The sequence below is a fragment of the Ctenopharyngodon idella genome, chromosome 5 (assembly GCF_019924925.1).
Source record: "Ctenopharyngodon idella isolate HZGC_01 chromosome 5, HZGC01, whole genome shotgun sequence".
In the NCBI taxonomy this organism is placed as follows: Eukaryota; Metazoa; Chordata; class Actinopteri; order Cypriniformes; family Xenocyprididae; genus Ctenopharyngodon; species Ctenopharyngodon idella.
In genome coordinates this window covers 9,404,212-9,430,232 of record NC_067224.1, presented here as the reverse complement: position 1 = coordinate 9,430,232, position 26,021 = coordinate 9,404,212, and the positions used below count along the sequence as shown (strand labels likewise).

The window sequence follows — 26,021 nt, the reverse complement described above, 5'->3', positions numbered from 1 at the left end:
TTGAACCTCTCAAGATCCATAAAGGTACTAAAAACATATTTAAAACAGTTCATGTGAGTACAGTGGTTCTACCTTAATATTATAAAATGATGAGAATACTTTTTGTGCGCCAAAAAAACAAAATAACGACTTTTCAACAATATCTAGTGATGGCCGATTTCAAAACACTGCTTCATAGCATTATGAATCGAATCACTGGTTCGGAGTTCCAAAGTAACGTGATTTCAGCAGTTTAGCCGTTTGATAGGAGATCCGAATCACTCATTTGAAACAAAAGATTCATAAAACTCAGAAGCTTCATGAAGCAGTGTTTTGAAATCGGCCATCATGAGATATTGTTGAAAAGTCGTTATTTGGTTTTTTTGGCACACAAAAAGTATTCTCGTTGCTTTATAATATTAAGGTAGAACCACTGAACTCATGAACTGTTTTAAATGTTTTTAATACCTTTATGGATCTTGAGAGGTTCAGAGGCATTGCTCTCAATAGAGGCCTCACTGAGTGATCAGATTTTATCAAAAATATCTTAATGTGTTCCAAAGATGAACTAAGGTCTTATGGGTGTAGAACAACATGAGGGTAATAAATGACATTATTTTCATTTTTGGGTGAACTAACCCTTTTAGCTCACCAAGGCTGCATTTATTTGTTAAAAAATACAGTTAAATGTAATTTATTCTTGTCATGGCAAAACTGAAATTTCAGCATCGCTACTCCAGTCTTCAGTGTCACATGATCCTTCACAAACCAAAAGGCTGATATGGTGTTCAAGAAACATTCTGTATTATCAATGTTAACAGTTGTGCAGCTAATTTTTTGTGGAAACTGATACATTTTCTTTAATGAACAGAAAGTTTAAGAGGACAGCATTTATTTAAAATAGAAATCTTTTGTAATATTATAAATGTATTTACTGTCACTTTTTAATTAATTTAATGCATCCTTGCTATTAAAGGGTTGGTTCACCCAAAAATTAAAATTCTGTCATAAATTACTCACCCTCATGTCGTTCTACACTCGTAAGACCTTCGTTCATCTTCGGTACACAAATTAAGATATTTTTGATAAAATCCGATGGCTCAGTGAGGCCACTATTGCTAGCAAGATAATTAACACTTTCAGATGCCCAGAAAGGTACTAAAAACATATTTAGTACAGTCCATGTGACTACAGTGGTTCAACCTTAATATTAAAAAGTGGCGAGAATACTTTTTGTGTGGCAAAAAAACAAAATAACTTTTCAACAATATCTAGTGATGGGCGATTTCAAAACACTGCTTCAAAACACTTCGTGATTTCAGTAAACGAGGCTTCGTTACATCATAAGTGTTTCGAAATTTCAATAGTTTACATGACTTTGGCAGTTTGATATGTGCTCCGAACCACTGATTCGAAACAAAAGATTCATAAAGCTTCGAAGCAGTGTTTTGAAATCAGCCACCACTAGATATTGTTGAAAAGTCATTATTTTGTTCTTTTTGGTGCACAAAAAGTATTTGCATCGCTTTATAACATTAAGATTGAACCACTGTACTGTTTTAAATATGTCTTTAGTACCTTTCTAGGCATTGAAAGTGTTAATTATCTCGCTGGCAATAGAGGCCTCACTGAGCCATCGGATTTTATAAAAATTATATCTTAATTTGTGTTCTGAAGATGAACAAAGGTCTTACGGGTGTAGAATGACATGAGGGTGAGTAATAAATGACATCATTTTCATTTTTGGGTGAACTAACCCTTTAATTAGTACAATTTAAAAAAAAAGTACTGTCCCCAAACATTTGAACAGTAGTGTATAGGCTATATATTTATTGTAACATATGTAACATGCAAAGGCAGTAAAACACATGAAACAGATTGTAGACATTTATTTTATTTTAAAGCATGGTGCCCAATAATTTAGAACTTGATCATTTACTCACCCAGGAACCAGAGGTACATTATTTTTACACATGCATTCTTGTGTATATAATGGCTTCTATTCAATGAACTGAAATTTTAATCTCTTATATTGTGTTAAACCTGGCAAATAGAAACATTTTCACTGTTTGAAACACTGGCACAAGTTTCACTAAGGTACAAATAATAATTTAATGACATAAAGAACTTGGCACAGGGCTTCAAACAATAGCTACCAAAAAACAACCACATTCTGAAACCTAGTGATGATTGACGAAAACAGCATGGAAGTATAATTACTTCAAGGTCAATGTTTTATAAATATCACACGTTTTGGCGCTGGTGCCGAAGAATGGTGGAGGGTTGGGGATCACCATAAGAATAAATCAAATCCAGTGCTAATATGAGAGCATATTGACTAATTTGCAATCAATGAGACAACCAGTGCATTATGAAACAACGTACGGAAGTAGACTGACAAATCACAGGAAGAGGTTAAGAAAACCTTGCATAACTGCACTTATCAATTCATACTAGGAAACATTTTTTGGAATGTCCAACTCAACCAAAACAGGACCTCTCAGTGAATAAGTAATCAATCCCTTCAGAATCAAGCATTTCGAAGCAGCGTCGAGTAGATCATCTTGGTGATCTGCAGCACTGCGGCATGAAGCGAGTACTGCACCACGATGGAGCCGAAGCCCTTGTAGAAGCCCATGGTGCCCTCCTCACAGCGAATGGCATTAATACAGTCCCTCATTCCTTCATATTGGGTGTTTATGGGCAACACTTCAAAACCCAGATCGGTGTTGTCGATGATAGTGCGCGTTCCCTGGATATGGAGCCTGTGCAACACAGTTTCCAAAGGAAACAACAGCACATCTGCACACAGGCTGGCGGCAAAGCTGGCCATGAGCTCAGGGAAGTATGCATCCAGCATAGACTGGACCGTGTCTGCTCCAGAGTCAGGGGACGAGTGCTTCGGTGAGCCATTATTCCGACGCCGCAGCAGATAAAGAACCAACCGCTGCACGCTGGAACTGATTAGATAGTGGAGGATGCCGTGGAGGACTGTGGGGAACACCAGGTTCCAGAGGGGAAGGAGACGCTTGCTGTGAGGCACTCCCATACCCATTACACGTCCCAGACCCTCTTTCACACAGTCCAGGATGCCGGGGTTGTCTCGGATTATTTCACTCTGGTGAGGGAACACCAAGAGGAAACATTAAATGAAGTCGCGCTGGGCGATATAACAACAACAACAACAACAACAACTTCTCTGTATTTTTCAGATGTTTCACAAAATCTAAATATATTTATGTATTTGCAAAAATGGATATTTTTAAGATAATAAACATATGCATTCACTTAAAATTTTCTTCCCCAATCAGAGAAACCACTATGACAACAAACAGCCATTGTTGATTCAAAATGTTTAATCTAAGTTTAGTTAAAAACTAGTTACAAATAATCAAAGCACACCGTTTTTCAGCAAACTGTTAAATATTTAACTATTTACACTATTGTTAAAAAGTTTGGGGTCAGTAAGATGTTTTTTGTTAAGAAATTCATACTTTTATTCAGCAAGGATGCATTAAATTGATCAAAAATTGTTACAAAAGATTTCTATTTCAACTAAATGCTGTTCACAGTATCCATACAATATTAGGCAGCAAATCAGCGTATTAGAATGATTTCTGAAGGATCATGTGACACTGAAGACTGGAGAAAATTCAGCTTTACATCACAGGAATAAATTACATTTTAAACTATATTCAAAGAGAAAACAGTTAATAATATTTCACAATATTTCTGTATTTCAGACTTTGGTGAGCATAAGAGACTTCAAAAAGATTTTAAAAAAATCTTACTGGCCCCAAACTTTTGAATGGTAGTGTAGATTTACAAAAGTTTTTTATTATATGGAAAGTGCTATACAGCGACTTCCACGAACATTTCTGAAAGACAACGCAAATAATCACCAAATAAAAGTTTTGATCAATTCATGCAAGCGGACAACTTTAACCAATTAATGGAAATGAATTAATTAGTTAATCACTATCAGTCTTTATAGACAACTACCAAAATTAACTTGATTTTGTCCTTTCAACCTCCAAATAGTTTGTAATGTTCACAATGGCACAATTCCAACAGCAAATTCCAAAAAGTTAAAGTCAAAATGAAAACAAAGCAAATGTGGTTACTGCACAGCAACTCAGATTTTCCAATAATCATCAGATGTAAAACTGCATTAGAAACTGACGCATTGAAGAGGTAGTTACCCAAAACTGCTTTGCTCATTTACCACAAGATCAAATCAAACTGTGTTTACTAAAGCATCTAGTCTGATTTTAGTGCCTGAATAAGATGTTTTTCAAATGTAAAAGCACTTTATTCATTGTTGGAAAACATATTTGTAATATTTCATTTTTTTTAAAATGTGATTTTCAGTATTTTTATAGAGCAAACATTATTTTCTTAATCAAAGTCTTGTTTTCCTGTAAAATTATCTTTCAAACAAAACATATACATGAGAAGCAAAACTACACTATAGAATATATCTTGTCTTGTTCTACTGGCAGTTATTTTCACTTGTTTTAAGCAGAAAATTCACAGAATATATTATTTTATTTCCTATTTTTTAACATTTTGTTGCTATATGCAAGAAAAAACAATACAAGACAAGAGTAGTGTGTTAAAATATATTACCTGTACAGTCTCTATGAGACTTGCTGAGTAAAACGGCATTGCAACCACATATGTCAAACTGGAAAAAAACACAATGATTTCACAAGATCAAAAGACACAAAAAGAGATAAGGAGAAGATAGATAAATTTAAATGTCAAGCCTATGGAATTCCCTTTCCGTATTCTTTGTGGGACTTTGTTTTATAAAAAAAAACTACCTGCATATTAAGCTTAGTCAGAAGCTTATTCAAATAGATCCCAGATATGGAAGAGTGAGGTAAAATTATGACTCAAAAACAAGAGATAATCAACTTGCAGCTTAAAGCATTTTCCAAACAATACCAAAAATTCAAGTGAAATCACATAGCTTAACTTACCCTTTGAGTACTAAGTGTCCCACAACTTGTTTAGGGTTCCACTTGTGTGATAACTCCCTGTGAACATACATGACAATATTAGACAGAACCTTGATTTACCACAATAATGGCAATGGAAACAACATGAGAACTGATCAAATAAATTCAAATCCTGAAAACTGGCCTTTAGCAAAATATCAAGATCTAATTATAGAGGTCATTATTCCATTAACATTATTATGTTGTGTTATAGGACATAGACTGCAAAACGAAATAAGCAGTGACTGATCTTTAGAAGGTGTTTTCATAGACACTAAGCATTGATGGCTTATACTGTATATTTCTATACCTTGGTAACGGGGTGCATTCGCTGATGATGCCCTCTGTTCCCAGCGTGACCCCCTGTACCACAAAAGTGCTGCCCATTCCTTTCCATAAAGCCTTTGGACCCTGTGAGTGTGTGTGTGTGTGTGTGTGTATAAGAGAGACACATACACAGAGAGAGAGAGAGAGATAGATGGACAGAAGACAATAAATTATGGTATTAAACATTTTATTTTTGATGGGATTCTTTCAGGGGTTTTCTCATTTCCCAAAGTTATGAGGTGCACATGGAATAAAACTGGATGCTTTTGCATTTACATTTACTTATACACTGTCTGCTTAAAAAGACAGTAAAGCTGTGTGTCATCACTATAGCAATGGTAGGATAAACTCTGTGCCTGTATAATAGATAGGTCCAAGCACCAAGCCTTGAGGTGCTCCAAGGGTACCCAAACTGCCCTGCTTTCAAACCAAAAGATGGTATTTCTGAGCAACAACACAGCAACAAAGGTATGATATATATATATATATATATATTACCTGAGTTTTGGTGACATTGTACATCACGCTGATGGCAGTCAGTGGGGACAAGTGGTAACACCTGGCATGGTAATTCACCTAAAACAAAGTTTCACAATTTTAAATTATCAATTATTTTTCAGGGCTATGCAAAGCAAAACAAGTAAGTTTCAGCAACACATACATATTTATGATACAAGCATCTAAAAAGCTTTTATGACATGGAGATTGTAGGATTTGTGTGCTCAGCGTTGTTCTCCCTGGGTTTAACCTACCTGACACTGACGCCGAAACACGATGCAGGGATGGGCCAGGACATTTTCTGTAAAGAGGCTAATTCAAACCATACGAAAATGATTTTGAGTTTACTAACATTATTTCACATATCTGAATCTTACTAGAACATTACTTTAAGTAGTGATTATTGGGTTTCATTACCTTGCAAGACCTATCCCGAAACCAGCAAATCTGTTCAGTTGCTCTGAAAGACAGATTAAAGATGACATTTTAAGAAAGAAAAAAAAAAAAGGTTGAATTGACCAATATGCCTTGTACTTTTTAAAGGTCTCTGGATAAGTCATGTGTTTGCTTATACCTAGTTCAAGAAAATAACACTTAGAGTGTTTGTAAGAATGATAAATTTTTAAGTGCCAGCTGCATTAGAAAAGTCCATGACCTGCTTAACAACACTTTGTATTCAACGTTGACTCAGAATTTGTCATGTGCAAAACGATATTTGTATAATAAAATTAATGTAGAGTAAAGCTCTAGATAATTTATCTCATATTAACTGCAAATTTACTGTTTATGTTGTACAATTCTGTACCTGTACAGTATGAGTCTTGCAGGAGGTACGATTCACTTGATCACTTCAATGAGCCTTCATTTGAGTTATTATGAAGTCACTATTAGAAACGATAAGTTTCTTTTTTGTGTTATTAAACACATATGGAGCAAAATACTGCAGTTATGACTATCTTGATTCGATTATATAAATCAGGCTGTGTGTAATGACCCCCTACAACAGACCATAAATAACCCCAAAAGCCCGATTATTTCCACAGCAATATTACGTAACATATGTTGCCTTAATTAAAAAATGCTCATTAACTGGAAGATTGAGTGATATTTTAAAGTGATTTCCATCATTTGACAGGCAATATATATATATATATATATATATATATTGTATTTACCTGCTTTAGAAACACTGCTAATATGATTAGAAGTGAAAAAGGGAAACAATTACATTTTAAAACATACGTGTGAAAACAAACCTGGACAGAGACGTAAAAGGTTTTGGGGAGGAAAAAAAATCTTGTTACCATGTCACATTAAAGTGCAAAGTGTCTATTGACGTCTGAAAATAGAACATTACAGTACAGTTCATTCAGTCAAACTGACCAGCAGGAGCTGTAGAGCAACCTTATGATTTGTCTTTTAAATGGAACTTCCCCAAACCAGAAGTACCACCCATAATCTAAAACGCTGTAGGAAAAAGGTGGACTCCTTTCAATCTCACTTGCATGCACGATCATAAACTGTACTCATTGTTACCGGACGGTGGAGCCGCTGACTGCGCTTCGTCCGCTGCTCCTGGTTGGGCAGGTGCCGCCTCAAATTGGGGTGTACGATCGCCAAAATGCAGGTTTCTGCTGCCAGGTATATCTGGAGGTGTGGTGACCCAGTGCTGGAGGTCAGAGCTGGATGAATTATTGAATGACCTGCCCGAATACCCCCCGGTGAATGACGGATCCTCTCTGCCCCTGTAACCCAAACCCTCAAAGCTGTCAGGCCGACGAGAAGTCATGCTGGGAATAGCTAGGGAAACTACACTGAAATGACAAGATATCTCAGTCTGCCTTCCTACGATGTATAACCTTTGTGATGTGATACGAGTTCATTGAAAATTATAGCAATCGAAATCGAAAATGCGAGAATTAATTTCTGGTTGACCGAGGCTGTGAGCAATGCCAGTGCTTTAGCAAAACAACCCAATACCCGTTCGAGTGACTTTTGTCAGTTGACAGTTTACTTCCGGTTTGAATGTGGCCTTATGGGTTATGTAGTTTATTGCATTTACAAACGAATATAAATGTCTAAATCTGTTGTGTAAATACCCAAGCCACGAAATCCGGAAGCATACATATTAGATGCGATATAACGTATTTAATTCACAAGAGACAAACTAATTTGGGCCTATATTGTGAAATGACAGATAAACGCACAGTAAAGATAACATTCAACAGCAGACCTCTATTTCTTTCCGCCATACTGTGACGTGAAAGATGTGACATAAACAGTAAGTTTTGCATAGAAATATTATGCAATATATCAATATACGACTAGGATAAATATGGGCAAGAATAAATAAATAATTGCAAAATTATAGCCCATATTCAAAATTGAGTCAGTTTTGTATCTCAGCATTATCCTGATAATGCAATGTTTTGTAGCTTCTGGCTACGAATTCAGTGTTCAAACATGGTGGCAAATTAAAATACTTTCTCCTGCAAAGAAAAGTTGAAATCAAGGACAGATTCTTTTTCAGAACTAGAGCGCAAAACAAAAATTTACAGCGCGACCAATTCTCAAACGAATGAGGGCCGATATGAATTTGCAGAACATCACAGTTATTCTAGGTGAAATAGAGGGGGGTAACAGATTTCGGTGGTCTTTAAAATAGCCTTATCAGATTTGGTGACCCTACTGTACTTCTGTTGCTGTTTGCGTCAGCCCAAAATGATTTCTACTGTATGAAACTGAGGAGAACAAACATCAGGTTAGCAGGTTCTTATTAGTGAAAAAGCATGATGAATCCATAGGGGTTTATACTGAATTAATTAATCACTCACTTGAATCGCAAATGAATTTTATTTATCATCATTAGTGTAACCCCTCTACCCACATCCTACTCGCCCCGCCCTGGCGGGCCTCGAACCTGGGTCTCTGGCGTGGGAGTCGGATGCTCTAACAAGGAGGCTAAAGGCTGCAACCCCTAGCGTCAGTGAGGTTTACTTGCACAGCAACTAGCTGGCCTCCGTTACATTAGCAAGAATACCTCCTGCTGAATGATGACTGTCAACCAGCATGACCAGCTCAAGCTGTTTTGGAACATGGTAGCTGGTATCTGGTAGAATAGATAGCTGGTAAGACCACCCAAAACCAGCTTATAGCTGGGTTGATTTTCTCTTTTGGGGTTGAAGCTGGTTTATCAGCTTGGTATAGAGCTGGATTCTATAGCAGCTGTAAGTTACATAAGCTTACTTCCAGTGTTGGGGTAACACATTACAAGTAACTTGAGTTACTTAATCAGATTACTTTTTTCAAGTAACTAGTACAGTAACACATTACTTTCAAATTTACAACAAAATATCACGTTACTTTAAATAAGTTAATTTGTTTTCCCATGTATTGACTGACAGCTTTCCTGTCCCCATGTTGAGAGAAATCGGGAGTAAGTGTGAGGTGAGAAAAAGTAACGAAAAAGTAATGTAACGCATTACTTTCCATAAAAAAGTAACTAAGTAACGCAATTAGTTACTTTCTTAGAGAGTAACTCAATACTGTAATGCATTACTTTTAAAAGTAACTTTTCCCGAACACTGCTTACTTCTGATAATTTCTGAAAACTTTAAGAATAAAGCACACAATAGATAAAGAGGATATTACATTTCTGAATATCAATGAAACATCTTCATTAAAAACATATATTTGTGTTTCCCAAATAATAAATTACTTAAATGGCAGCAGTAAAAATTAACATTTAAGAACTTAGCTTATTCAAAATCCTACAAACGCCTCGATTTATTATAGCCTTCAGCTCATCCCCCAAATGTTTAGTCACCTTTGAAGCAACCTAGGAAAAAATAAAAGGTTATTTTACCTCAAATATCTTCTTAATAATTTGATATGAGCATCATAATTTATTTAAAATTTCAGTAGGCCCTATAATTTTTGTAGCTCGTGTACGCGCATTCATTCAGGCAAAGAACACAAACCAAAGCGAACATTTTCAAGCGAAAGCACCATTGAGAAGTAACCACCGAGACGTTTATTTTCCCCCAGCAATGTATAAGACAAAATCTATAAAACACCCCCAATTTCCTATAAAATCTCTATTTGATTCGTACCGTAAAGTTTTTAAGTTCAGTCGTTGTTTGAATTTGATGTTGCGTCGTCCATAGCAACGCTGTATCAGATCGCGCGCTCACGCAGCTCACTGAAACCACTCATGCTGAGTCTATACCAATTTTTTAATCATATTTCTATAATTCGTTCTAAAACAGGTCCACACAGGCTGATTCTTATTTTAAGAAAAAATAATTTAAGTTAGTTTAATTTAACTTTTGGAACACAATAAATATTTTGTACATTATCAAAGAACTTATATTGACAGTAGGCCTATTCAGACCTTCAAAGGCAAGTGCTACTTATGTTTTTAAAATCTTCATATTTTTTATTTAACAAAGATTATATTTTATGTATAAAATCTTTGTTATATTTTAAATTATATTTTCCCTTTTTCTTGTATTGTCAATATTGTATAGATACTGACGTCTATTGGACATACCTGTCATGGTCACGAGACACACAAGAGCCAATGCCATTTCACAAAGCTGACGTATCAGCTTGGCCAAGCTGGTGGTGCTGAGCATAGACATTATAATAAATGTTTATTATGATGTCTATGGTGCTGAGACCCTGGTTGAACTGGTAATTAGCTGGTCCAAGGTGGACCAGCTTGGCCTTGGCCTGGTGGATACCTGGTCAAGTTGGTCCACCAGCTCAGCCAAGTTGGCAATTAGCTGGTCGTTATCTGGTCCAAGCTGGTGGACCAGCTTAAACCAGCTACCAGTTTGAGTTATTGTTTTTTTTTTTCTTCTTTTTTTTTTTCCAGTATGTGTACGTTTGTGTGTGTGTGTGTGTGTGTGTGTGTGTAAATTACTGCCAAGAATATCATACGCAATGTATCACATTTAACCCTTATAGAAATACCATATCTGTGCAGGCGCAAAGGGAGAGGAGGGCGCCCTCTGTTGATGAAGACTGCAGCTTGAGATGCAGCAGAAGCAGCATCCGGTTAGGAGCCGCGGGGCCTGCGGTAGGATCATGCTTTTACATATCAAAACATAATATCTCAGCAATGACACACTAATGTACGGTAGTTCAAATGCTGTAGAAACACATATGCTGCGTGTGTAGGCACATAAATACGCAGAGAAGGAGATCTTTGCCGTTTTATAAAGTTGTTTACTTGCAATAGCATCTGCTGGGTAGCTTGCAAGCTACACGATGTTGAGTTTTATCTTTAATAATTATTGCTTTAATCATTATATACTGTAATTTCGTTCACTTATTCTGTATACCATAGTTATAATTGTAAACATTTATCTGGTCAGTTTTGTCGTTCTGTATTTGCTAATGTGACATTGAGGCTGATCTGGGCTGAAGAGGACATTATTAGTACGGCTGTGTCAGGTTGTTGATCTGACTTGTGCTTCAGAGGATCTGTCATCTCTCAGATTAACCGATTACAAAACTACCTGACGTCTTTGTTAGACGTACCATAACCGCATTTACATTGAGAAAGACTGGATAGTAATGTTGAAGTCAGTGTAACTTAAATAAGAGCTCTCCCACAATGATAATATCATAATTACATTATATAGTTTTACTATTTGTTAATATCACTGGGAATTTTTGGCTTTACACTATACACATTTAAAGCAAAGGTTTATGTGGTATTTACATTGTACTGCAAGAGAGTTAAGTCCTTTTTACTCAAATATATTAAGTCGATGGCAGCCTTCAGTGTAATACTATAATGAAATAATGTGCATTACATATTTTTAAGTCATACATTTTTATTTCGTAACTATTATTGCAAACATGCTGTGTCACTACTGTGGTTTGTTTGTAAATGCATATGAAGAGTGACCCTCAATTCAATTGACCCTACATTGATAACTGTATTTCAGTAAAATTGTATCTTTGTGTTGTGTAATCTTTGCAAACATCTTTTATTAGTGTCTCATGTTTTTAAACTAGATCTTTTTGGTTGTTGGCATTCGGCGAGCCTCCAGATGTAGTTGAAGGAGCATCACGTTGCCCCCACTGGTCCACATACCCCCACACTGCATGGCTTCACTTGCTGGTGTCTCACACCGTGTCTCCATAAGTCCCGACCTGCACACCCTCATGCTGGGGTCTCAGGCCTCTCACAGACTGACCAATGACTGCCTGGATCGTTCTGCCTGTCAGCCTGTCTGCCTTTTCCATCACAGGGATATGGATTGTGTGAGTAGAAGGAGAAATAATTATTTATATAATTAATTACTAATATATTATTAAATTTAATTATTAAATCTACCTCTCTACTGTTTATTTGTTTAACTAATATACTATACATTCAGACAAGTCATGTACTTCTTACAAATAATCATAATTTTTTTTTTCCAGTTACGCCATGGCAGTAATGAACCACCATGTCTGTCCTGTTGAGAACTGGTAAGTTAACCCTATAAAGCCTTTTGTATCTGTATGTAAATTATCAAAATGTTTGAAACTTTGCTGAAATACCTGTTGTGCACAATCTACTACATGCCTTATGTCATCTGATTGATAGTTCATACTTTTTTAGCAAGTAATTGTAAAAACAACCGCCTTGAGGTCGTGGGAAAAACATCTCTTTTTGCTGTGATATCTTTACTGATTTTGATATAAAATATAAACGTAAGAATAAATTTTATATTGTTAGTACTATGTCAATATGAACGCTTACTGGTGTAAAGAAACATATGTTTATTTAATTATACATACATAATTTAAAAAAAAAATCACAAAAAAATTACATTTTGGCCATATAAATGTCTTTTTTTTTTTTTTTTTTTTGCTTAGTTTGAGGTGGGTTTTTTTCCTCCTTAAAAAGAGCTCCATATTCTCCTATGTCATATTAAATGAGCCAATAAAGCCTGATGTATCAAATATTAAACTCTAAATAAATAAATAACACCACACATATGCAAACCTTTTTTGAGGATTTTGTTTAAACTTTTAGCAAACTGTTGCATTAAAAAAAAAAAAAAAAAAGATTTTTCAGACTATTTTTATGTACAGTATGTCAGGATTTACATGGTTAAATCCCAAATCTAAAAAAACACCATGTACTGTTGTTTAATCTTTTGTGCTTGGTTCCTTGTATAATAGGTCATACAATTTGACATGTACAGAGGAAACGGCTAAGAGGGGCTTCCCAAAGACCTGCTGCACTCTTCAAGACATCCCCCTCATTAGGTAAAAATTACTTTTAATTTATCTGGAATACCACAAAATGACCACATTTTCAAGATTCCTCCTTAGTAGAACTGTTTTGCACCAACTTCTCATGAAAGTGTTGTCCAATATCTCGTTTTCTGCTCTTTTGACAGTAAATGTGGTTGCTATCCACCAGAGAGCTGTCTCTTCAGTTTGATAGGCAATGTTGGGGCCTTTATGGGTAAGAATTACAGTTTGAAAAGAAATAAATAACTATAACTTATTTTTAAATCCGAAAATGTGTTGATTTCCTAATCTGGGCCTGTATTACAGAATCATCTATTTCAGAATCCTATCCTATCTGTTTAGTAACCATAATTTCATTTAAGAAATGTAACTTTTCTTTTCAAGTCTAATTAAAAAATTAAGATAAGTTGTTTCTGTAATGCAGCTCCTGTTTTTTATATGTTTGATATTGACAAACGTGATTTGCCAGTATCACTTCTATTTGTCTTAGAAATATACCTCTGTCAAAGGCAATAAATTATTCTAATTATTATTATTATTTTTTGTGATGTGTCCCTGCAGTGGTTATGGTGTGCATGTTGCGTTATGCTCAAGTGATTGAACATAGCCATCATTGCTGGACCAACACAAGTTCTTTGGTGTCCGGCTGCATTAATGCCCTGGGTTTAGTCATGGTTGGCAACTTTCAGGTGAACAGACGATAATAGACTCATAACTTCAGCCCGTTACATACGAATCTAAATAAACTTGCATTCATATCACCCTTTCTGTTTTTTTTTTTTGTTTTTTTTTTGTTTTTTGTTTTTTTCCCCCCCTACCTCAGGTTGATCATGCCAAGACACTTCATTATGTGGGAGCTGGTGTAGCTTTCCCTGCCGGCTTGTTGTTTGTGTGTCTGCAGTGCGTTTTGACGTACCGTATAGCAGAGACAGCGCTGGATTACTGGATGGCTCATGTGCGTGTGGCTCTCTCAGCTGGAGCTCTGATATCGCTTGTCCTCAGTATCCTTACCAGGAGTTCATGAGTCATAATCTAAAACATGAAAATCAAATTTGGGTGAGTACATTTGAACATGAAGTGAACAGCTTAAAACACGGTGGCTTATTGGATTTTTCAGTGGATTTATTTTCATTTTCAGTGGAAGATAAAAGATACAATGTCCAGTAAATAAGTTTATTAGTAGGGTTTTCACAATATTTTCACAAATATTTCTGTAGCAATGTCAGCGAAATTGCAAGAGTTGCAGTACCGTTTCAATACTAAAGCAAAATCTTTTAAATTCTCTGCTTTATTTAAAAAGTAAACTATTAATGTGCAAATTAATACAATAATTAACTAGTTTTTCAAGTAAATATTTAAGTAAACAGTCTGAAACTAAATAAACAAGCAGTAGAACAAAGAAATAAATAAACACTCTTAAAGTTTTTCCAAGTATTTATCCAACAAACAATCCATAATAAAATAAAAAATAAAATAAAACTAATACAACAAAGAAAAAAAGTAAATAGTGCTTGAAGTTTAAGTGTTTTTTGAGTAAACAGTCTGCAATAAAATAAAGATCAATGGATTTAAATAAAACAATAGAAGAAAATAAAACAATGCTTTGCAAGGTTCATGTATCTAGAGAAGTAGACATTGAGTAATCGTTGAGAAATGTAAACAAAATCCAAACGTTATCATGCTGCTATTAAAAGTAGGGTAGGCAATTTTGGAGAGGCTAGCAATAGCAAGCTAGCTTTGAAAGCATGAGATCCCACCCTCCCTTCGGAGAGCTCAAAGCCACGCCTCCTTCAAAACACATGCACACCCACAGCAGAGTCTGCAAAGCGTCCCGAGATGAGAGAGGGCATTAAATTACCTCATGTCTCAAAACACATAACATTATAATAATAATGAATGTAAACAACTTACAGAGCTCTAGTTGTACAACCTGACTGCTGTATATTCATTTCAGTGTTGACATAAAAACGTATAAATATGAGTCTGAGGAGGTGAACAGTAAAGAACGTCACAGGTTTCCGTCTCGTAATTGCGGTTACGACATGAACGCAGCATAAGCTCATTGTTTTGGTTCAGGAGGAACTGTAAAAGCTGGCTGATGTTTGTGGCGCTCGGTGACTGTGTGTCTACAACTCTGCATAGCCTCATGGAACATGCTGATGATGTATGATGTCTGGGTGTGCGGAGGTATGGAAATACATACGTTGACAGGCAGGTAGGACATCGTATCATTGCATTCAGACCAAATGCAATGATTGGACGAACATTTTTTGGTCCTGAGACTTCCATATAAGATATACATGTTTTAATATTTAGGCCACTTCTGTTATTGATTGCTATCAAGATGTGAAGAGAGTTTCAACCAGTATAACAAAAAATGTTTATAAGAAATGCCTACCCTACCTTTAAACAGCATGTGGTAAAGGCAGAAAAAAAGCCACTTTCACACATTAAAGGGTTAGTTCACCTAAAAATGAAATTTCTGTCATTAATTACTCACCCACCAATGTAATTACCACATTCAAGGTCCTGAAAAGTATTAAAAACATTAATTAGTCATTTAAATAGTCCATTTGACTACAGAGGTTCAACCTTAACTTTTCTGGACCTTGAATGTGGTAATTACGTTGCTTTCTCTTGAAATGAATGAAGGTCTTACGGGTTTGGAACGAAATGAGGCTAAGTAATTAATGACAGAAATTTCATTTTTTGGTGAACTAACCCTTTAAACAGTAAATTACCATACAATTACCAGATTGACTTTTCCGATAAATGCACAAATGTGCTTTTTACACAATCAACTGCTTTCCATCTTTTTACTGATAAGATACCATTTACACATAAGTACCAAAATACCTGTAAACTCTGATGTCAATCATCGAAAAAATTTTATCTGAGTGATAGGCGTAAGGGGATGATCACACATCATCTGTAAACTGTAATTTACTAGTACAGACTGTATGTGTGAAAGGGGCTGATAACAATCGCCTATAGGCGATTCCTGAAAATAGCGGCAATTTCAATGACATAGTCCTGTGAAAACATGTATTGCAAATTATTTTTCTCACACTTCATTGTTCATAATGACACATTCATTCATTAAATTCATATTAATACGCTAACAGTACAAAAAAATGAAAACTTACATTACAATTAACAAAGCTGACGTAGCCTTGTAGTAAAAAAACAGGAACACTTTTGAAATCTATTTTTTTTAATTTGTAATGAACAGTCATATCACAGTTATACAATTTACATGTTTCAGAAGATTCTATTTCTTTAACTGTAAAAAGTATTACGCTACAGGTTACAAGCAATTTTATTAATTAAATTCAACAAATAGAGTTAGAATTAATCAAATTAATTCCTTAAATGTCAACCATTTAAGTAAAATTTAGACAAAATATCTGAATAACAGACGGACGTCAAAGATGAATTAAGAACATTGAAGACACCTGATGATAACAAGCAGAATCACTGAAGGAAAAAGAAACACAAGAATTAACAGAGGTTTAGATATTGATGTTGATTTTATTGAAAATGTTTGGTCATCAGTATGGTGATCGGTGTTTTATTTAGTTTGGTTGTTTGACTCTTTGCTGTTTATGTCAGTTTGTGGTTTTTGTAATGTTTTTTGCTAATTTTACACATTTTAAATGGTTGACATTTAAGGAATAAATTTGATTAATTCTAACTCAGTTCTTATATGTTGAATTTAATTAATAATATTGCTTGTACTCTGTTGCCACAATTTTATTGTAGCTAGTGCGTATTACTTTTTACAGTGTTGAGCTAAATCGTATGCCACCACTATTCCCAACACCTCAGAAACGGAACTCAGAAATTTCACGAGTTGCAATACCCTGGAAGTATTTTTGAAATCTTGAGTCAGATCTTTGTTTTATAATAATGTTTTTAATGCTGAAGGTTACTGTGCCTATTCCTTAACATCATACTTGCTATTCAAGGTGGTATCTTCTTCGTCCATGAGAGTTTTGTATTGCAGCACGCCGCAGCCATCTGTGAATGGGTCTTCACGGTGCTGGTCCTGGTGTACTACGGCACCTTCACCTATGAGTTTGGCACTGTCAACAGTGACACCATCATGGCGGCCTTAATGAAACGCAGTCAACATCACCATCCGGGGTCAGCGATCATCATGGGGGGTATCGGGAAGGGTGTTGCAATGGGATGTGGTGCCCGCAGTCTAAAGTCACCTGGTGGCAGCAGCACTTCCACACACCTCAACTGTACACCAGAAAGCATCGCCATGCTTTAGGGGTTAACCGCTATGATATTCTCTCAGACCTCAGCGTATAGACTCAGAACTCTTCTTCTGGATCACAGATTTGTGAAAAACTGGTGCAAGCAATACAGAATTACAGTAAGTTTACAGACTTGCTGATTATAATCCAACAGTAATGACCAGTTGGTCATAACTAAGGTATTTTGCATGATATTTTGCATTCATTTTTAAGATAACTCAAAGTACAGCCCCAGTAACCAGCACAGGCAATTCTTTCCCATGGTTCATGGGGCCTCTGATGGAAGTGTTTCGATTTACTCTGTTAAATCTGCAATAACTCATGTCTAAAGGTGCATTCACACTGACAGCGATTAAATTGTTTAGGGTCAACGAGTTGACTGTTGGTGGCTAGTAGTATTTCTGCATCAGGAAATCTTATGGAATACTGCAGGGATGACATATTTTTGTAGGCCAAAACTTGGAAATGAGTTAGCATTTTAGCACTTCCGGTTCCAATGTCCTGAAAGTCAATTGGGTTTTTGCCTAAATTCCTGAAAAAGGGTCTGTGGTTAACTCAAGATACTTTCATGTTTTCCCCCTGAGATTTTTTTTTTTTTTTTTTTAAAGCTTTTACTTGTCTTGAAAAAGGCAGCTGCTAATAAGTGGCTAAATGACACTACAGAGGTTGTCGGAGAGATTAAACATCACACTGAACGGGTAAACTTATACTCACTAGGCCGCTTTTTCAGCCTCGTTGTGTTTGTAATTACGCTCTTGCAAACTATTCTAAATCAAAATTTCAGGGAAAATGTTTTTATTTATTTTTTATGAAGACTTTGTCTAAAGTTGTCGTAAGCTTAGTGATGGTGATTTTGGTAAGTCGTGACAGTGGTGTAGTTTGCTTAGCGTCTGTTTAGCTTTTTACTTCTGCTTTTAGCCTTTTATTTAGGCTTCAAATTTCATAAAAGTTGTTAATTATTTTTGTTGGACACAGAGTTTATTTTCTGCAATACTCCAAAAGCCAATGAAAAAAAAATCTATTGGGTTTTTATGGAGGGAACCAGGGTGATGCTAACTACTTCAAAAATATGCCATCACTGCAGCACTCTATTGGTAGTCGGTGCATTGTATCTCTGCCTTTGCATGAAGTTACGAAAATCTAATGCAATTTGTTGCAGCGGTCTCCGACACTCATGTCGCCCTAAATCTCCAACTCTCATTGAAAATCAGTGACTTTGGTCACTTTGTCTTTGTCAGTGTTAATCTGTTACAGAACTGCCAGCAATACCAAGACACTCGTCTACTCAGAGAAGATAATTGGCTAAACCCATAAAACCTTTCGTAACCCCTTTTAATCTGTAGAAACTGTGATTACACAACAGGTCAAGCCATCACTGTAGCAGTGGAGATGTTAAGTCAGTCGCACCAGCCATTGCTGTCAATAGTTGGGTTACAATGAGGTTTAGGAACTTCAGTCTTCAGTTTATGTATTCATTCCAAGTGCTCACAGCTTCGTTTGATCTGTGGCACGGTATTGGCATGACATCAGGTGCTGTGGGCCTTCTGTCCTATAGCTCTGGATACATTGTGGCTGTATTGAATAAGATTTATGTGCATCTCTGTGCAACCTTTCAAACGTTTTGGTGCTTTTGCCAAGTTTTTTCATCACTTGATCCAAAAACTGCCTACATTGATCAATCCCAGGTATCTTGCGAACAAATTCTTAAAACTTCAGGATCACAAAAAACAAGACTTTGTCTATAATTCTGTTGTTTTATTTTAAGCACAGTCATTTTTAGATTATATTTCACTTTTAAAAATATAAGGCGATATTAATCAGTTTTCCAAGAGATTCATCTTGATCTTGATCCCTTTTATAAAAACTATGCTTCTGTATGATTAATTGAAAATACCATATTTCATTGCTTTTGCGAACAAACGCAAAGTTTCTTCGAGGAAACCAATACATTTGCAAGAGAACTTTAAATGTTTGTGAGTTCAACACCACTTTTCAACAGATCTTTTTTGTGTTCCAACAAGAAACTTTGTATTCACTCACAAAACTTTTGTGTTCTCTTTCACATGTTTTGCATTTGTTCAAAAAACTGGTGAAAACTGTTTGAATGCTTTTGTGAGCAAATGCAAAGTTTCTCAGGGTAACGCAATACTTTTGCAAGAGAATGCAAGTTTTGCAAGCAAACACAAAGTTTCTCTGGGAAACACAATTTTTTATTCCCCCCCGAGAAACGCATTTGGAAAAGCATTGAAATAAGTTTTTTTTTTTTTTTTCTCTCCATCACCAGTTTCCCAGGTAAACACAAAACTTTTGCAAGAAAATGCATTGCATTCCCACAAGAATCTTTGCATTCACTCGCAAAACTTAACTGGAACTGGTGATGGAGGGGAAAAAAAGTGCTTTTGCAAGCAAATGCAGAGTTTCTCCGGGAAACACAATTTTGCAAGAGAACACAAACCTTTTGTGAGCAAACCCAAAGTTTCTAAGGAGAATACAAAAAGTTTTGTGTTCCTGAGAAACTTTGTTCGCAAACATTCTGCGTTCGCTTGTAGAAGTATTGCAAGCTAAGTTTGAGGGAAATTTATTTTTCTTTCTTTTCTCATAATTTTTCCATCACTTTGTCCTCTTAGGGAATCAATAGAACATTTTGGACTTGAGAAATATATCCATTTCAAAACAGGAAATGCTTTTGCTACAGAAAATGCAGGCAAGCTTTTATATCTGCATTTGAGATGAATGTTTAGATGGTGAAGCAAACTATTGGTGTATATTTGGTGCTGTTGACTGCTGATGTGAGTCTCTCAGCAGTCAAACTATATTATTTTTTTTCTCTTTTCAGGTGGATTTGGAGATAGTTTTGTGTAATTATTTCTCCAACATGCCTAGTTCCTGTCACTTTGATATTAATCTAGCATCAAGACAGAATCAGAGGTCTTATCCAGTTTTTTTTAGTGTTTTGTTTTAAAATATTACTATTTGTAAATGATGTGCATTTGTTACGCAGAGCTGCTTGTAAGTGAATGCCTTTAGCTGAGCATAATATTGCATAGAATATCAGTACTGCGATTGAGACTGGGGTCTAGTCAGTAATTATGAAATGAAGAAAGCTTCCTAATCAGCATCATACCATTGTTAACACCTCAGTTCCTACACGTCATTTTGTAATATATAGAATACTTCAAAAGAAATTCTTATAATGTATTGGAAACGATGTAGTGCAGTAAAGGGGAAACCTAAGTATTTTTTTTTTTTTATTATTATTTAGTGGACCCGAAATGTGAAATCCTCCATAATAAGCTGTATTTTGACTACACAGTATTTTAGTTTTTTGCTCATATTTTAGTATATTGCTCATTTGAAAGCAATACGTTATATTGAGAATTATTATAAAAACCAATGACAGTTGGTTATGTGTTGTATCTGTTTGTTTATAATTTATACTTTGTAATGCCAGACAATGAAACAATGCAATATTCAACTCCTGTTCAAGTACTTGCAAAATACCTCTATGAAAATCCTACTGTGGTGAGATGTTCACAGTTTCTTAAAGGAGCTGCTAAGACATATGGTACAGAAATTTACTATTTATGTTGTTTCTGTTTTGTGTGAAAGGCCAAATTCAAACATCTGTAGATATCCTGATGCCTCATGAAGCTCAGTCAAATTAATTATATTTATAAAGATAACAGTCCTCTCTTTGATTATACATAATTATATATACATCCTATGAGAACAACAGTGCAGCTGTTTGAATAATGCCCTGATCACCTTTTGGGCCTCAATAATTTAATTACTTTTCGTTAGATGGAAAATTCACAAAATGGAAAGACTTTAAAAACAGCTTCTTTTTTTTAGTAGACAGATTGTTTGATAACCTTGTGAAATGGAAACTGAAATAGAGCTATCTACTTGTTAGTTCAAACTGCAACTTTCGGTTGAATTATGACCCATTCTGCACGTTTCCTTATCTTTCACAAGGGTTTTGTTTTGTGAAATAAAATGTACCTAAATTTCAGAGACACTGTTCACTGAGAAGGATGTTTGCTACCAGTATTAAACTGTTTACAGCAGTGATGTCATGTTTAATATATAATTTAGGTGACCATGAAAACCACTTAAAAATGCAAAATAAATTATATTTCAGACACCATAAAAGTGATATTCTGCAGTGCCTCCTGTAGTTATTCAAACATATTGGTCTTGAAGTGTGAGGGTAGTGTTGTAGTAGTGATAAGGTATATGGCATCAATTGAGCATCATTTAAATGCCACAGCCTACCTGAGTATTGTTGCTGACCATGTCCATCCCTTTATGACCATAGTGTACCCTTCTGATGGCTGCTTCCAGCAGGAAATGTCACAAAGCTTAAATCATCTCAAACTGGTTTCTTGAACATGACAATGAGTTCACTATACTCAAATGGCTTGTACAGTAACCAAACCTCAATCCAATAGAGCACCTTTGGGTTGTGTGTGTGTGTGTGTGTATATATATATATATATATATATATATATTTTTTTTTTACACACCGATCAGGCATAACATTATGACCACCTTCCTAATATTGTGTTGGTCCTCCTTTTGCTGCCAAAACAGCACTGACCCGCATGGACTCCACAAGACCCCTGAAGGTGTGCTGTGGTATCTGGCACCAAGATGTTAGCAGCAGATCCTTTAAGTCCTGAAAGTTGCAAAGGTGAGGCCTTCGTGAATCGGACTTGTTTGTACAGCACATCCCACAGATGCTCGATTGGATTGAGATCTGGGGAATTTGGAGACCAAGTCAACACCTCAAACTCGTTGTTGTGCTCCTCAAACCATTCCTGAACCATTTTTGCTTTGTGGCAGGGCGCATTATCCTGCTGAAAGAGGCCACAGCCACCAGGGAATACTGTTTCAATGAAAGGGTGTACATGGTCAGCAACATTGCTTAGGTAGGTGGTACGTGTCAAAGTAACATCCACATGGATGGCAGGACCCAAGGTTTCCCAGCATAACATTGCCCAAAGCATCACACTGCCTCCGCTGGCTTGCCTTCTTCCCATAGTGCATCCTGGTGCTATGTGTTCCCCAGGTAAGCGACGCACACACACCCGGCCATCCACGTGATGTAAAAGAAAACATGATTCATCAGAACAGGCCACCTTCTTCCATTGCTCCGTGGTCCAGTTCTGATGCTCACGTGCCCACTGTTGGCACTTTCGGAGGTGGACAGGGTCAGCATGGGCACCCTGACTGGTCTGCGGCTATGCGGCCCCGTACACCTACTGCCATGCACTGTGTATTCTGACACCTTTCTATCAGAACCAGCAGTAGCTCGTCTGTTGGATCGGACCGCACGGGCCAGCCTCGCTCTCCACGTGCATCAATGAGCCTTGGCCGCCCATGACCCTGTCGCCTGTTCACCACTGTTCCTTCCTTGGGCCACTTTTGATGGATACTGACCACTGCAGACCGGGAACACCCCACAAGAGCTGCAGTTTTGGAGATGCTCTGACCCAGTCGTCTAGCCATCACAATTTGGCCCTTGTCAGACTCGTTCAAATCCTTACGCTTGTTCATTTTTCCTGCTTCTAACACTTTGAGGACAAAATGTTCACTTGCTGCCTTATATATCCCACCCACTAACAGGTGCCGTGATGAAGAGATAATCAGTGTTATAATCAGTGTCCTTACTAGTGTATATATATATACAGGTGCTGGTCATATAATTAGAATATCATCAAAAAGTTGATTTATTTCACTAATTCCATTCAAAAAGTGAAACTTGTATATTATATTCATTCATTACACACAGACTGATATATTTCAAATGTTTATTTCTTTTAATTTTGATGATTATAACTGACAACTAAGGAAAATCCCAAATTCAGTATCTCAGAAAATTAGAATATTACTTAAGACCAATACAAAGAAAAGATTTTTAGAAATCTTGGCCAACTGAAAAGTATGAACATGAAAAGTATGAGCATGTACAGCACTCAATACTTAGTTATGGCTCCTTTTGCCTGAATTACTGCAGCAATGCGGCGTGGCATGGAGTCGATCAGTCTGTGGCACTGCTCAGGTGTTATAAGAGCCCAGGTTGCTCTGATAGTGGCCTTCAGCTCTTCTGCATTGTTGGGTCTGGCATATCGCATCTTCCTCTTCACAATACCCCATAGATTTTCTATGGGGTTAAGGTCAGGCGAGTTTGCTGGCCAATTAAGAACAGGGATACCATGGTCCTTAAACCAGGTACTGGTAGCTTTGGCACTGTGTGCAGGTGCCAAGTCCTGTTGGAAAATGAAATTGCATCTCCATAAAGTTGGTCAGCAGCAGGAAGCATGAAGTGCTCTAAAACTTCCTGGTATACGGCTGCGTTGACCTTGGACCTCAGAAAACACAGTGGACCAACACCAGCAGATGACATGGCACCCCAAACCATCACTGACTGTGGAAACTTTACACTGGACTTCAAGCAACATGGATTGTGTGCCTCTCCTCTCTTCCTCCAGACTCTGGGACCCTGATTTCCAAAGGAAATGCAAAATTTACTTTCATCAGAGAACATAACTTTGGACCACTCAGCAGCAGTCCAGTCCTTTTTGTCTTTAGCCCAGGCGAGACGCTTCTGACGCTGTCTGTTGTTCAAGAGTGGCTTGACACAAGGAATGAAACCCATGTCTTGCATACGTCTGTGCGTAGTGGTTCTTGAAGCACTGACTCCAGCTGCAGTCCACTCTTTGTGAATCTCCCCCACATTTTTGAATGGGTTTTGTTTCACAATCCTCTCCAGGGTGCGGTTATCCCTATTGCTTGTACACTTTTTTCTACCACATCTTTTCTTTCCCTTCGCCTCTCTATTAATGTGCTTGGACACAGAGCTCTGTGAACAGCCAGCTTCTTTTGCAATGACATTTTGTGTCTTGCCCTCCTTGTGCAAGGTGTCAATGGTCGTCTTTTGGACAACTGTCAAGTCAGCAGTCTTCCCCATGATTGTGTAGCCTACAGAACTAGACTGAGAGACCATTTAAAGGCCTTTGCAGGTGTTTTGAGTTAATTAGCTGATTAGAGTGTGGCACCAGGTGTCTTCAATATTGAACCTTTTCACAATATTCTAATTTTCTGAGATACTGAATTTGGGATTTTCCTTAGTTGTCAGTTATAATCATCAAAATTAAAAGAAATAAACATTTGAAATATTTCAGTCTGTGTGTAATGAATGAATATAATATACAAGTTTCACTTTTTGAATGGAATTAGTGAAATAAATCAACTTTTTGATGATATTCTAATTATATGACCAGCACCTGTATATGTATATATATATATATATTTATAGGGGGAGATTTTAGATGTACATTTGTGCAACTGTAATGTCTGAACGGTGCAATATTTATAAAAAGTTAAAATAAGGTAAATATGCTCATAATTATGAACTTGAAATTTGTAGAAGTAACATATTTTTATAGATTAGATGGTGCCCTCTGCTGTTCATGCGCTTTGAGTGTCCACAAAAAGAAAACCAATTAAACAATTTTGCAAATTAAAAGATGTTTTAATATGCATGCAATGCACCTCTCAGATATGTTTTACATTCATGAGTCTGGGGGAAAAAAAAAAAAGGGGGCCAAGCTTTTTTTTTTTTTTTTTTTTTTTTTTTTTACAGAAAGAAGAGTCAGTGTTGTTCCAGTCAATGTTAATGGCTTCAAACAATTCATGAGTAGTTGAAAAATGTGTCCCAGTTAGTTTGAGTTTAAAGTGTGACCAACTATTCACTATAGGGTTCATATCTGGACTCTGAAGAAAGCCAAAACATCAGCTTAATGGACTTGTTCTCAAGCCACTTTTTGGTTGTCTTTGCAATTTGGCAGGAGCATTCCTCTTTAGATGTGGGAAGTAAGCCATTCTGCAATATTGTCCTGTACTCCAAAGCATTAAGTGACTTTTCACAGTGAAGTAGCTCACCAACACCCACCGCTAAAAAGGCTCCCCACACAATGACTCCATGCTTCACTGTGGTACTGTAGAGATGCATTTATTATTATATTTCTCACCAAATGTTCGAGGACACCATTCCGGAGCATTACCATGCAATTCGTGTTTCATTGTGATTCATAACTCTGCTGAACCACTCTGAATCAAACTTCCCATATTCTGCCAAATCTTTATCCTGCCTTTGATGTTTTTCTGAGACAGCAATGGCTTTTAAGCTAATTTCATGACCAATAATTTGTGGGTAAAACAATTAAAAACTAAATTACAATTACATTTAAAAAGTGTTTAGCCATTTTGTAGTTGGCTCTTTTTTGCCCAAAAGTGTGTGTGTTTGTATATATATATATATATATATATATATACACTGTATATAGCATGTTTACATAGAAAACAATGAAGAATCAGCACAGTGGAATACAAAAACTCATTCTCTGTGAAGAACTCATTCTCCTTCTCTGTTTTGCTTTCTCAGAAAGGGGATTAAAATAGAGTTAGATGTTTGTATTGAATATCTTCCTCAACACAAAGTTAAAATCATTTCCGAGCAGGGTGATTCTATGTAGATTTCATATTGCATGGTTTTGTATTTCTATGTTAACCACTAATATCAAAGTTTATTTACATAATATGCCAGCAGAACATGACAACTAATACTGTTAAATATTAAAATAGTTCAATTTAGCCTTTTTTGGAACAATATACTGTCACA

General features: G+C 36.3%; 2 protein-coding genes across 2 annotated transcripts; one reads left to right on the top strand and one right to left on the bottom strand.

The window, feature by feature from the left end:
- Nucleotides 1-1,853: 1,853 nt before the first annotated feature.
- Nucleotides 1,854-7,816, bottom strand: slc25a46 (solute carrier family 25 member 46). The gene is made up of 8 exons (XM_051895032.1): nt 7,344-7,816; nt 6,225-6,267; nt 6,062-6,119; nt 5,808-5,885; nt 5,293-5,393; nt 4,965-5,021; nt 4,609-4,666; nt 1,854-3,097 (listed from the first exon to the last, which is right to left on the bottom strand). Exons 1-8 carry the CDS (start codon nt 7,594-7,596, stop codon nt 2,510-2,512), a joined length of 1,236 nt encoding a protein of 411 aa, XP_051750992.1. The 5' UTR covers nt 7,597-7,816; the 3' UTR covers nt 1,854-2,509.
- A 2,862-nt stretch (nt 7,817-10,678) lies between these two features.
- tmem150ab (transmembrane protein 150Ab) lies at nt 10,679-20,737 on the top strand. Its single transcript, XM_051894367.1, has 8 exons — nt 10,679-10,890; nt 11,838-12,086; nt 12,249-12,296; nt 12,996-13,082; nt 13,217-13,284; nt 13,632-13,759; nt 13,894-14,071; nt 17,039-20,737. Exons 2-8 carry the CDS (start codon nt 12,022-12,024, stop codon nt 17,347-17,349), a joined length of 885 nt encoding a protein of 294 aa, XP_051750327.1. The 5' UTR covers nt 10,679-10,890; nt 11,838-12,021; the 3' UTR covers nt 17,350-20,737.
- The last annotated feature ends 5,284 nt before the right edge of the window (nt 20,738-26,021 follow it).